At 45.2% G+C, this 14,240-nt stretch overlaps 1 protein-coding gene across 13 annotated transcripts in view; it reads right to left on the bottom strand.

The window, feature by feature from the left end:
- The window catches only part of LOC110536565 (TRAF2 and NCK-interacting protein kinase), a 54,700-nt gene that overhangs the window by 5,005 nt on the left and 35,455 nt on the right, over positions 1–14,240 (bottom strand). For 11 of the 13 annotated variants that reach the window (XM_036935059.1, XM_036935060.1, XM_036935063.1 and 8 more), the window contains 10 exons: positions 10,116–10,291; positions 9,599–9,701; positions 9,067–9,207; positions 5,880–5,991; positions 5,506–5,682; positions 5,118–5,261; positions 4,517–4,651; positions 4,074–4,174; positions 3,763–3,912; positions 3,139–3,298 (listed from right to left, as the gene is read on the bottom strand). In XM_036935059.1, the coding sequence (XP_036790954.1) occupies positions 3,139–3,298; positions 3,763–3,912; positions 4,074–4,174; positions 4,517–4,651; positions 5,118–5,261; positions 5,506–5,682; positions 5,880–5,991; positions 9,067–9,207; positions 9,599–9,701; positions 10,116–10,291 (1,399 nt within the window). The remainder of the gene's footprint in view (positions 1–3,138; positions 3,299–3,762; positions 3,913–4,073; positions 4,175–4,516; positions 4,652–5,117; positions 5,262–5,505; positions 5,683–5,879; positions 5,992–9,066; positions 9,208–9,598; positions 9,702–10,115; positions 10,292–14,240) is intronic. The other 2 variants (XM_036935066.1, XM_036935064.1) reach the window with 2 other exon arrangements.

Raw genomic sequence — 14,240 nt, 5'->3', positions numbered from 1 at the left:
AAACATTCCTCCCTGTGCTGAGGAGGGGCAGTACTCTAGGGGTAAGGAGTGTGAGAAGTCCAGGTCGAGGGGCATCACTTGTAGGAGCATGCAGAGTGTCTGTAACTGTCGATCTATGGGTTGCAATTGTGTGTTATTATATTGCATTTGGAAGGGGAATGCTACATGTAAAACTACTATGAGGTATTTGGTCGGGGGTTGGAGAGCAGGGGTTAGAGTGCAGGGGTTAGAGTGCAGGGGTTGGTGTGCAGGGGTTGGTGAGCAGGGGTTAGAGTGCAGGGGTTGGTGAGCAGGGGTTGGTGAGCAGGGGTTGGTGAGCAGGGGTTGGTGAGCAGGGGTTGGAGTGCAGGGGTTGGAGTGCAGGGGTTGGAGTGCAGGGGTTGGAGACAGGTCTGGCGTTATGGGCGGGCCTTAGGGGGCCTGGCCCACCCTACCGCATCTCCTTGCCCGTCCAAATAAAATATTGAAATATTAATAATTTATTTCACAGAGACGCGCACAGACAGAAAGACATTCATTCAGTCCAATTGTGCATCACCTCATGGGTCTCCTGGTCAAAGCCGCCTACGACACAGCCCGGGATCGAACCTGGATATGTACTAACGCCTCAAGCACTGCAGTGCCTTAGACCGCTGATTGTTTATTTTTTGAGTAATTGTCCATAACACATCAGCAGGTCTAGTAGATGTACCGTTAATCCCCTGTCATTTGGTTACATGAATTTCTGTTAATGTATTAATTACAGTCATTTACCATAAACATTATCAGACAGGAAACATTGTTTACAGAGTTCACAACCTGCTACACTTGTGAGAAACAAGTTTTGGTTTATTTAATAACAATTACCAGATTTGTCAATTGTTTTTGTTTGGAGTGCTCCATGTGAGCAATGAGCATGTGTCTGGTTTCTATTTCCTGATAAAGTTGAGGGAGCACACGTGCCTGAGCACACTCAGAAGTAGGCCTACCTGGCCTGCTGCGTGCAAAAGTAGTTAAGTACCCATTTGGTAATGTCTGATTTTGATTGTTATAGCTCACCACGTCCACCACTAATAAACTGAGCTTGTCAGTCATTTTTTCTTCACCTCACACAGTAAGTCAACAAAGTCTGTTTTTGTGAATGACAGTTTCTCAGTATTTGAAAAATCTTTTCAACACCCCCGGCCTTGATAATCACGCATCGGTGTAAAAGAACAGAATATCTAGATCTGATTATTCCATATTATCCATGGGATCCCAAGTGGCCCAGCGGTCTAAGGCACTGCAACTCAGTGCAAGAGGCGTCACTACAGTCCTTGGTTCGATTCCAGGCTGTATCACATCCGGCTGTGATTGGGAGTCCCATAGGGCGGTGCACAATTGGCTCAGGGTCGTCCGGGTTTGGCCGGTGTAGGCCGTCATTGTAAATAAGAATTTGTCCTTAACTGACTTGCCTAGTTAAATAAAGATTAAATAATGAAAAAAATATATATAATAATATACCCAGTGGAAATGTCATAAAAAAACAGCTGTCTGTCCCGAGCTCAATGGCACAGGAAACTCTGAAGACCTGGAATAGGTTAGTTGATATAATGTTGCACGTTCCCTAGAGACAGCTTGGGGCTGGATCCAGTTGATGATTTGATACAATGTTACACTTCACCAGCAATAGCTCAAGTCAAGACAGATTAAAAAGGGAGGCAGAGAGGCGGAGTAGAGAGATGAATGAGAAATATTTTCGAAAATGTTTAATAGTCAACTTTAGGCCAATGTATTTTACTTAGTTGACGATTAGGCTTACTGCATTGGCCTGAAGGCGATCTCTGAGTTTAATGCTCTCATTTCTTCAGCCGCCAGTGTATCAATGTGCCCATATGGCAGAGGCTCTCGCCTTAGTTGAGTTTTTACTTTTAGCTTTTTATTGTTTTACTTCAGATTCATGATTGACCATGTAATACTGATTTTGAGAGACAAAAACGTTGTTAGTGAAATGAAACTGTTCCACGGAAATGCGCATATAAAAAGAATCATAACTGGCATGCAGATCGGTAGAGATGGTAGGATAAACTGTAGCTTCCCCAACCTTGAAGCTGCCTATGGTTTTCACTATAACACTCCTAAAACAAATGGTGAATATGCAAGCGCATGCACATATAGGAGGTCCAGTGAAGAAATGTGCCCGCCATTAGAAACTCATTCGTTCTGGCCCTGGTTGGGGAGCAGGGGCTGGAGCTGGCCCTGGTTGGGGAGCAGGGGCTGGAGCTGGCCCTGGTTGGGGAGCAGGGGCTGGAGTTGGGGAGCAGGGGCTGGAGCTGGCCCTGGTTGGGGACCAGGGGCTGGAGTTGGGGAGCAGGGGCTGGAGCTGGCCCTGGTTGGGGAGCAGGGGCTGGAGCTGGCCCTGGTTGGGGAGCAGGTGGCTGGAGCTGGCCCTGGTTGGGGAGCAGGGGCTGGAGTTGGGGAGCAGGGGCTGGAGCTGGCCCTGGTTGGGGAGCAGGGGCTGGAGCTGGCCCTGGTTGGGGAGCAGGGGCTGGAGTTGGGGAGCAGGGGCTGGAGCTGGGGAGCAGGGGCTGGAGTTGGGGAGCAGGGGCTGGAGCTGGCCCTGGTTGGGGAGCAGGTGGCTGGAGCTGGCCCTGGTTGGGGAGCAGGGGCTGGAGCTGGCCCTGGTTGGGGAGCAGGGGCTGGAGCTGGGGAGCAGGGGCTGGAGCTGGGGCTGGAGTTGGGGAGCAGGGGCTGGAGTTGGGGAGCAGGGGCTGGAGTTGGGGAGCAGGGGCTGGGGAGCAGGGGCTGGAGCTGGGGAGCAGGGGATGGAGCTGGGGAGCAGGGGATGGAGCTGGGGAGCAGGGGATGGAGCTGGGGAGCAGGGGCTGGAGATGGGGAGCAGGGGCTGGAGATGGGGAGCAGGGGCTGGAGTTGAGTCTGGGGTTGTAAGCTGAAAAGACTAGGAGTCCTAGCCGTACTAGTGGATCAGGGATAGAGAGGGAGTATAGGGGGGTAGTGAGGGGTAGTGCATGGTTGTGCGGAATAGTGAGGGAGAGGGGTAGCCAAGGTAAAGAGAGGGACTAGTGAGAGGTATTGAGGGGTGTATTTTATGAACCAGTGAGAGGCATAGTGTTTGTGAGGGTGGCAGTGAGAGTTGTGTATATAGTGTGTGTGACCTACCAACAGATGTAGGCATCTCTCCCCACTGCAGCACCACGTCTTTAGTGATGCGTCCGTAGGTGTTGACATAGACGCCCTCGTCCTCGTAACACAGCAGCATCTCCATCCCATCGGTCCGCGGCAGCACCACGATGGCATGGGGCGTCACCTGACTCTGAATCTGCCGGGGGCGATAGATACCACACAGTGGAGGGGTGGGGGGCTGGTGTCAGCCTGGCTGGCACAGAACATGACCCCCGCAACTCCTCTACCTCCAAATCTCTCTTTCTAGCCCTTCTTTCCCTCCTTGTCTTGTGGCCAGCTCCCCACCCCCCTGTGCGATGAGAAACTGCTGCAACAATGGAATCTCCCACTCCATCAGTCACACAATCACCAAGGTAACACACAATGTCAACAAAACAGCCTTGTCATGGTTTCAACAACATAAATGGTAACCGTCATGGTATTTGAGCCCTGAAACCAGAACCGCCAGACAGTAGGTACGGTTACCATTTAAAGGGTAGTAGTTAAGAGGGAAACCATCTTCTCACCACCAGAGTGCAGAAATCAGATGTTACCTGGTTCAGTAGTCCTTCTCTGACCACGCACGCACACACATACACACTCATGCACACGCAGCCTTACGTGGGAGGGGATGTAGATGTCATACGGGTTGCCAGAGTCGACATCGATTACATGAAACCCAACGCTGGAGCCATAGATGACCTTTAACCTCTGACCTTCCTCCACTGTCAGGTCAACCAGCTGGGGGCGGTGCTGTAGGTCAGTGAACGACTGACAGATAGAGAGAGAAAGACAGTGGGGAACAGAGAGAAAGATAGACATTATTGAGAGAGATACTGTAGAGAGCTACAAAATGGCTGTTGTGGCATCACCCAGGTGAGAGTAGGTGGGAGCTACACACTGGTAGGGGAGGAAATAAGATAATAAGATACCTTGAAGGCCATGAACTTGTGGTAGGGTTTGGGTGCCCAGGCGTAGATCTCCACTGAGTTCTTCAGAGCGATCACCAGAAACTTGATCCTCTCATACTTCACTGGAAACACACACACAGACACAGGATAGTCAATCACTTGTTAGTTAGTACCCGGTGATAATGCCTTGGCTTTAGCTTCTTTTTTTAAAATCTTTATTTAACTAGGCAAGTCAGTTAAGAACAAATTCTTATTTTCAATGACGGCCTAGGAACAGTGGGTTAACTGCCTGTTCGGGGGCAGTACGACAGATTGTACCTTGTCAGCTCGGTGGTTTGAACTTGCAACCTTCCGGTTACTAGTCCAACGCTCTAACCACTAGGCTATCCTGCCGCCCCTTAATGGGCTAATGCAACACACAGACACCCAGAGTTAAACGTCATGCCCCCAGTCCACACACATACCGACTTTGTAGTGCACGCAGCCCTCCAGCTCTCCTACAGTGACCCAGCCCTGCTTCTTCTCCACCTCGGGGTCGTTGTGTAATATCCTGTTCCTCAGCCAGGACAGGTAGTACACACGCAGCTTATTCTTCTTCCCTGGAGGAGGAGAGGGGAGAGGAGAGAGAGGGGAAAGGAGAAGGGAGAATGAGGGGAATGGAGGAGAGGGGGGAGGGGAGAGGAGAGGAGAGAGAGGGGAAAGGAGAAGGGAGAGAGAAGGGAAAGGGGAGAGGAGAGAGAAGGGAAAGGAGAAGGGAGAGAGAGGGGAAAGGAGAAGGGGGAGAGAGAGAGAGAGAGAGAGAGGAAAGGAGAGGAAAGGGAAGGGGGAGGGAGGGAAAGGTCTTAAGCCTGTTGGCTATTTGAGAGTGATCATAGAATCTGAACAGAGCAATGCTACAGGCCTCCAGCTCTTTAGGAAACACAAGTCTGCCTTTTGGGGCCAGACAGTTAAAAACCACAAAGTCAAAAACAGAAGAACACCATAAATCTTACTCGACGGGGCCACAGAACCCTTTGTTCAAGTCCAACTGTGTTGAAGTAGCTGTCTTGCTGCAGTCAGCCCTACCAGATATGGTGACCAGGACGTTGAGGCCCTCCAGAACGTCCATCTGTTGGAAGCGTCGGCGGTTGATCAGGTTATACACCTTCCCCTGACCACTGCGGTCCAGCAACATCAGACCGTTCTCTGTCCCCACCAGCAGGTTCACACCTAGACACACACACACACATTTTAAATACTTTATTTGAATCCACAAATCACATTGCAGTCAAGAACAATTCCAAGATTTCATAGGTCATGGATATATGGACACTTATAGATACAAAAGTCATGGATATATGGACACAGAAAGCACCTTCCAACACACACACGCACGCACACACACACACACACACACACACACACACACACACACGTGTGTAAACATATATAACGTACATTTCAAGTGTCTTACCCCAGAGAGCAGCACACAGTATCTCAGAGTTGAAGCGCTTCTTGTATTTGCGTATCTCAGGCGTGTCGCTATGAGGTCGTATGTTGGTCGGGTTCACGTTGACCACACTGATCTTTCTGGCCTCGTTCAGTCTGGCCTGCTCCTGCTCCTGAAGCAGCAGCTCATTTGTAAAGAGAGCTGCAACCACAGGATAACATTATACTAATGTTCACAAAACCTTTCAAACTTACAACAACAGGACACCCTGTACAGTATGTTCACACAACACTACAACCTTAGAGCAACATTCATGCAACCTCCTCCTTCCTAAGCAATTTACTGGCAACAAGAGCTACAGCAAGGATGACAGAAGATTGACAAGATAACTGACTCACCAGAGGCAGAGTTTTCATCATCATCATCGGTGGGGGAGGTTCCGTAGACTCGTGGATCAACAAATGGCGTGAAGGAGGAGGACTTGGAGCCACTCCCACTGCCCATGCCATACTGCAAATCAGAGAGAGAGGGGTGGGATCAGGATCTCAGAGCATTATAGGTAGGGTTCAGAGTTTTCCCTGAACATCTAAACAAGAAAAACTCCAGGCCCTAATTTCTGTCCTGAGGTAACAGGTTGCCAGGTGGTGAGACTTTTCAGCATACACTTATGGGTTGCCAGAGCAGAAAGCGTGTTGAGCAACATTAGGCTTGGTTTGCCATGCAAACACACAGCATGCAGAGAGAGCAGAGAATGTGACCAGCAAAAAAGGAAGAGAACATATGGAAGAAATGGTTATGGATTGGGTTAGACTAGGTTAGAGTGGGTTTAATCGCGAGCCAGACAGACTCAGCGTCTAGGTCTAAGTCAGACTTGACAGAGGGTGAGTTTTTTTGTTTGTTTTAGTACAGGATGCAGAGAGAGCACAAGGGCACAGAGCCACAGGGCTAGGTAGCCAGCAAATCCGACCCGCTTGCTTACAGCTGCATTAAGGTTGGACAGGCTTCCTGTGTAGATTAAGACACCACAGAGCTGGTGCGAGATATGGCTCGGACAGTGCCTCAATTCAGGGACGAGAAACGCGTTGTCCTCCGAATTGTCCCATTATCCCAAATGTTACTCCGAGAAGATTGAACGACTGCTACTGTGACTGGCACCCGTTGTCTCTCTCTCCTCCGTGCTGCAGCGACCACCACAGAACATCAAAGTGTTTATTGCGCTGTCCGTGTTCGCATCGGACTAGTATTGGACTGTCCCCCCGGGGACAGGTTGAAAAGCATTAAACATGTATGGTAATTTAGCTTGTTAGCTTGCATTTGCTAGCTAATTTGTCCTATTTAGGTGAAAAGGTATTTTCTGTATGTTTAAAAGATATATTTTCTGTATGTTTAAAAGGTATATTTTCTGTATGTTTAAAAGGTATATTTTCCGGACGTTGAAATCAGTTTCATTTTTGGTTCAAAAAATCCTTATTTTCCTGATGTTGAAAATACGGATTTCACAGGCATTGAAAATATATATTTTCAATGTAACTGTAACTAATCAATCAATGACTATTTAAGCTCTGAATATCAGCAATCAAACTTTATTAGGAGTTATTGCCTATTTGCATTGTGTTTACACAGCGGGAAATACAGAAGTATTTTATTTTTCACTATGATCAGCTTGTCAAAAAATGGACATATACAAACCATTATGCACATAGCAACATGGTCTAGGAAAAGGCACTAAACATGTATATATGACAAATACAATTTGATTTGATACTCTTTCCTCAAATATCCTGTATCTGCTACATGATTTATGTTAGATAATTTTTTTACTGAACGTTGGTGCAGCGCTGCAGAGATGTGTCTCTCCTACAGCACCCTGGAGAGGCACGCTGTGAATGAACAAGCAAAATACTTTTAGTCCCTGCCCTTGACAAAGTGGGCAATGCTAATCAAAGATCGGCATCAGCCCTCACCAAAAGAGCCCACAGGTCACTGGGTTGAGAGAAAGTGTCATTGTTTTGGGGCAGAATTTGAGGTTTTGTGTTGTTGTTGGATGTGTTGTTGCTGCCTAATGAGTGGGCAGGCCGTGCCTATAGCATATCCTAATCACATCAATAAATTGGTTATAACAAACTCTGAACACCGTAACACATATCAACTCAAAATGGATGCAGAGGATGTGACAAATAAACTTGAAACAGGGGAATATTTTCCAGGTTGCTCAGGAGGTAAAGGGGAATTCCGATGTGTGGAATAAATGTGACTAGAAATGTGACAAGCCCTGCGTGCATATTATGTGTGACTAACACGTGTTGTATAGATTACAATAGAATTTGTCTGACCATTTGGAACAATGTAAACACTAAATAAAGTATAAGTGTACCAGAGTCTGTTAAAATGTTGTTTTTTTGCTAAGCCTTTATTTCAGCAAAGACTAAACAGTCGCATTCATTCATGAATGCAATTTCCGAAATTGAACGGTTTATTTATTGTTTAAGCTAATTATTCAAGGAGATGAAGAAAAATATGAGTTATTATTATTATTATTATAAATATTATTTTTCAAACAATTTGAAACAGTGTAAACACAAAATAAATGAGAAATAATACCAGAGAGGCTGTTCTAACAAAGTAAAGCCTTTATTACAGAGAAGGTTAAAAACAGCCGAATTTGTGAAATTGCTGTGTGAAGCTTGGTGCTCATGGAATCAGTAGGCTATTAAACACACACTCAAGCAGGCAAGAGAAACAGGATCTGTCTTACTCTTGTAGATATATTGATGATGTATAAAGACAGGCACATTTAACAGTTAGGCTATTGATTATAGACCTACTTAAGTTCTGGTTTCCTCACTTTTCTTAGGCAAAAAGGCAAGGGCTGTATTGTCATCTCCTCATTCTGCTGCTGCCTCCGGCATTGTTCTCAACACCGATATGCTGGTTAACTTTGCTATTATGCACATAGCAAAATGGTCTAGGAAAAGGCACCAATTCAACAGAGCACTGATGTGTTTCATAACCGCTGCCGGCGACCACTATCCAACATGGGAGAAAGCGCATTTGTTATAAAATAATGTTATTTTTTTTATTAGTGTTGCACCATTGTTTATGTAATATAACCATATACAATTTCAGTAGCACATGTCTTAAAGCGATGGACTGTACCATCCCCACGGCCTCCACAATGGATCAGTCCACACAGAGCGAATCAGACAGGTGTCTTGTACACCATGATCATTATTATATATTTTTTCTGCTCGACTAAAGAAATCTTGGTCAGCCAACAGCCTATCGACCAAATAATCGACCAGCCGACTAAAAGGGGTCGGCCCTAGTTGGGATAATGGGACAATTTGGAGTACAATGCATTTCTAATCCCGGGATTGAGTTACGTTTCTGAGCCATATCTCGCACTGGCTCCATCCATGGTTTCTTAATCTACACAGGAAGCCTGTCCGACCTTAATGCAGCTGTAAGCAAGAGGGTCGGATCTGCTGGCTAGGGAGTAGGGAGCTTGTGTTTACAGGGCTAGCAAGTAAGGGTGTAGGGTGCAAGGGCATAAGCAGTTAGGGTGTAGGGGTCTAGTGAACCTACTTTGGGGTGGCTGCGCCCAGAGCCATCGCCAGGGGAGACCATGGGGGAAGGGCTTTGCTGCACCAGATCGGGCAGATTGGCGTTTCCGGGGAAACCGTTGCTGTCGGCGAGAGCGGAGTTCCGCCTCCTGTCCCCATAGGTCTGGAACAGAGAGAGAGTGAGGGCCACTCTACACACTGATCTGTGTTCAGATTAATCTATTTCCTTGTGATGGGTAGGATTTGGGAAAGGTAAGATGATTCTAGATTTGTGGTTAAGGTAAGGTTAAGGTTGGAATCTAATGGTTAAGGTGAGGTTTAGGGTTTGGAGGTTCATCTGGGTCTGTGGTTAAGGTGGATGTTCTGCCGCTGATGTGGAAGGTGGGTAAACCCAAAGGATTGAAGAAGCTGAGCGACGGCTGGTGACAATGCAGAGACTCATTCTACACAGACAGACACACGCAGAGCCGAGTGCATGCCAGGATGCTGAGTTGTGTATTAAGCAAGCAGAGCGGAGCCCAGGGGTCAGGGGTTAAAAGTGAAAGGCGACTGACCTCTCTCATCATCAGGGTGCTGTCTTGGGAACGGTTGCCGTAAGAATCATTATGTCCTCCCATCACACCGTACACCTCACCACTACTCTGCCCCGCAGCCGGCCTGACAACACACACACACACACGTTTAAAAAAACTAAAAGATGCCCTATGCAGACATCGCTTTGCCATTTCCTGGTTGCTAAAATTCTAATAGTAATTTAAGTTTATGTGTAGAGAATCATTGTCACATTTAAACCACTGAAATATGGTTTCCAGAACCAACAATATTGTATTTTCAACTGTTTGAAACTGGTGTACAAAACCCAAAGTAAAAGAAGCAAATAGTGCAGATACTGTAGAAAAGATCTACAGCTTTTAGACTTGCTTTCAATGGAATTACAGATCTATAACTCACATTTCTATGTGGATTTGGTCTGGTTGCCAAAAAGTTACATATTACAGATTTAAGATACATAGCTAAAATAAAATAAATGCATATGTTAAAATGCAAATACACACACACACACACACTCACATGATGCGTGGAATGTCGCTGACAGACACAGAGCCGTCGTTACTTCCTCCCTCTCCCTCCTCGTCACTCTGTGACTCGTCACTGGATGAGGAGTAGTCCGTCACCTTGACGGGCGGGCGATTAGGCTCCTCCCCCTGACGCAGCTCCCTCAGCTCCTTGGCTAGAGCCGTCAGGTCCTGGAGGTGAGGAGGTCAAAGGTCAGTAGAGGATATTATAAAAGGTCAGCACTCATGTCGTGGGTGCAGTAACAGTTGCTTTGATTTATGGGGAACATTTTATTGGCACAACATTTTAAACATTTTTCAGCGGCTAAACTCCTTCCTCAGAGTGTGAGTGAGGAACAATGAGGATTCAGTCAGGATGGAGTCAAGAAAGGTCACTTACAGAAGGGTTAGGGTTCTGGGAACTCAACCCTTATGGTCAGTGGTTAGAGGTTATTTGTTATCTGTTTAAGGGGAAACACAGCTCCAATGCTCCCCAGTCTGCCTGTCACACGGAACAGGTAGAGCCAAACAGGTGAGCTAGAGGAGAGAGGGGCGTGCACAGGGCCGGATTAATGTAGGGGCTTACCGGGGATGAAGCCCCTTGGCCCAGGCCCGTGGGGGCCCAAGAGGGAAATTACGTTGTTTTTATTATTGTAATTTTATCCAACCAAAGAAGTCCGCTCTCAATGTTCAAAATACATCAGAAAGAATAATTTAGCCAACAGAGAATTTTTTATTGTTTTTTAATAATGGTGGTTAACTTTATCACAAGCACATACAGGTATTGGTCAAAATGAAGGAAAAACCAACACAAAGTGTATTAACATAAAGTGTCATAAAAGGGTGTTGCGTCACCACGAGCTGCTAGAACAGCTTCAGCATCGATTCTACATGTGGACCTAAACCATAACAGGAACATGCCCCCCACACCATAACATATACTTTGTATCCCTTGTTTACACAAGTGTTGTTTTCTTTATTTTGACAGTTACCAGTATGCCAACAGTCGGCAAGGCTACAGTTTGGGCAGCATACACACCAAATATAGGTTACAGCTTGTTGCGTTGTGGCCATAGACATATAATCCATAGAAGGGTATTGTAACCCCTTACCCTGGCAATTTGACTGTTAAACTCATTGGTACAATAGCAATGGATGCCAGTCCTGACTTGAATGGGAACTGCCATCTATGGATTATATTTATATGGTTGATTGCAGCTGTCAGTTTGCCTTTTTCAGATTTCAAAATAAAATGGCAGGAAAAATGTACAGTTTGGAAAGAAAATGCCTGCTGCTGAAAAAAGATGACTAGTCTGTCTGTAGAACCAATATAAACATAAACATTAGCTAACAGCAGCACTGGTTTTCAAAGTAGCTTATCTTGAGATAGGCTACTGCCACCCCTACCATGTCACAACACACAGCATTAAGGAAAGAAATTCCACAAATTCACTTTTAACAAAGCACACCTGTTCATTGAAATGCATTCCTTGTGAAGCTGGTTGAGAGAATGCCAAGTGTGTGCAAAGCTGTCATCAAGGCTACTTTGAAGAATCTCAAATATAAAATATATTTAGATTTGTTTAACACTGTTTTGGTTACTAAATGAATTAATATGTGTTATTTCATAGTTTTGATGTATTCACTATTATTCAACAATGTAGAAAATAGTAAAAATAAAGAAAAACTCTTGAATGAGTTGGTGTGCCCAAACTTTTGACTGGTAATGTATATTGCCTCCTAATATTGTACAATCTGTGTGTTGCTTCATTGACCTGGGCTATTGTTTGTCTGAATTAAAGACCAGATTGATCTCAGTTTGTCAGTGTCGGAGAAGCCACTCATTTCTGTCATTTGTGTGGTATTAAAACATGTTCAGTCAATGTCTTCTGTCATGAAAATGACGAATTGCATGAAGTGCGTTTTTAATTAAAAGGCCAATTTTTTTGAGGAAATCCTGAAAATGCCTCTGCTCAATTAATAGCCTATGCCACATGGCAAACATTAGTATGGCTTTATTTATAAAGGGTATTTTTCTTCAACAGTAAATTTAACAAGCATCGAATTGCATCTTGGTGCACAGACTTGTTTACACCAAATTATGTGTGTGCAGGGAAGGGGAAAAAAGCCTCAGGGCCTATGATTTCTTAATCCGGCCCTGGGCGTGCATGTGAAAAGAGGGGACAGTGTGGATATGAGCGTGCACATGGGGATCAATAGATATCTTACCAACTCCTCCTGGATGATAGGAGGTGGAGAGAAATAGAGAAAGACAGAGTGAGAAAGAGAGGCAATAAGAGAGAGAAAAGGGGAGAGAGAGATGTAAGAATGAAGCTAGAACTACTGCAGGGATACACAAACCTTTGTACTCCAAGGGAAAGATTGAGAGAGAGAGAGAGAGAAGGCTGTGGCGGTTATGACATTTTGCCAGCCGTTTGTCATGCAAAAGACTGCCAGTCTTACGTTAATTGACCATTATTTAACAAACATGTTTAGCATTTCCAGGCCTTCACGTATACAAGCTACCGATGTGTGCCTTTGGAACATCTACATTTTTAAAAGTCTAATAAATGCACAAATGTGTTTACATCCCTATTAGTGAGCATTTCTCCTTTGCCAAGATATTCCATCCACATGACAGGTGATGCATATCAAGAAGCTGATTAAACAGCATGATCATTACACAGGTGCACTTTGACTGGGAATACAGATAAACTCTCACTGTCAACTGAGTTTATTTTAAGAAAACTTAACATGTGGTAAATATTTGTATGAACATAAGATTCAACAACTGAGACATAAACTGAACAAGTTCCACAGACATGTGACTAACAGAAATTGAATAATGTGTCCCTGAACAAAGGGGGGGGGTCAAAATGGACAATTTCGGAAATCTTTTATTTCAGCTCATGAAACAGACCTGTTACATCCATATTTCTGTTCAGTGTATTTCAGAAAAACACAATATGAGTTGACCTACTGTATGTTATCTGGCTATGCGCCATGCCATAGGCTGTAGACTTGTTCATTTAGCAGACAAGATATGCTTAAAAGTCCCGTGCCATTATTATATATTATATGATTTTTTAGTAAGTATGTTTTCCCATTCCGGAGCGAGTGTGCATATGAAGTGGTTATGTTGAGCGTAAAAGTGATCATTTGAAACAGGTCCTATACGTTATTTAGAGTTATTTGCCAACTTTATTTGTGAATGATACAAACCTTAGAATATCTTATGAATCAAAACATATATGGGCTGCATGATGCGTCTGGCTAGTGATGATTTGAGAAAGTTACAAAAAAAATCAGTTTGCCTTCCATTCCTTGCCTCCGGCTGCTCACGCTGTTCTCTCATCAAGTGATCATATTTTCACCCATCAGACTATTCTCAATTCAATTTTGTCTCCACTAATATGTAAAAGTGGTTTCGATTTAGAATGGCCCATTATGAAATGGGCAGGAACAAAGACAGGGGGGAAAAGGACGACAACAGTATGCACTCGAATAGCGAATGGAGGCCGATTTCTCGCCTGTTCGTTTTTCAATCATGCAGGCTCTTCTGGTTATTTCACTCCAGACATCAACCACTGTTTGAGGAGCATGCAGCCTCTCGCTGGGCGACAAGTGATATTCCTCCCAAACTGTATGCCATGGGCTCTCCAACCCTGTTCCTGCAGCTATCTAGTGTTCTGTATGCCATGGGCTCTCCAACCCTGTTCCTGCAACTATCTAGTGTTCTGTATGCCATGAGCTCTCCAACCCTGTTCCTGCAGCTATCTAGTGTTCTGTATGCCATGGGCTCTCCAAGCCTGTTCCTGCCGCTATCTAGTGTTCTGTATGCCATGGGCTCTCCAAGCCTGTTCCTGCTGCTATCTAGTGTTCTGTATGCCATGGGCTCTCCAACCCTGTTCCTGCAGCTATCTAGTGTTATGTATGCCATGGTCTCTCCAACCCTGTTCCTGAAACTATGGGCTCTCCAACCCTGTTTTGCAACTATCTAGTGTTCTGTATGCCATGGGCTCTCCAACCCTGTTCCTGCAACTATGGGCTCTCCAACCCTGTTCCTGCATCTATCTAGTGCTTCTTTTGGGAAACCACGTGAAATCTGTTAGGGAACATCAATAGTGGCATGTTTCACAAA

This window comes from Oncorhynchus mykiss, chromosome 11, assembly GCF_013265735.2.
Source record: "Oncorhynchus mykiss isolate Arlee chromosome 11, USDA_OmykA_1.1, whole genome shotgun sequence".
Lineage (NCBI taxonomy): Eukaryota > Metazoa > Chordata > Actinopteri > Salmoniformes > Salmonidae > Oncorhynchus > Oncorhynchus mykiss.
Note: the sequence above shows the minus strand (reverse complement) of the source record. Positions and strands in the feature narration are given on the sequence as shown.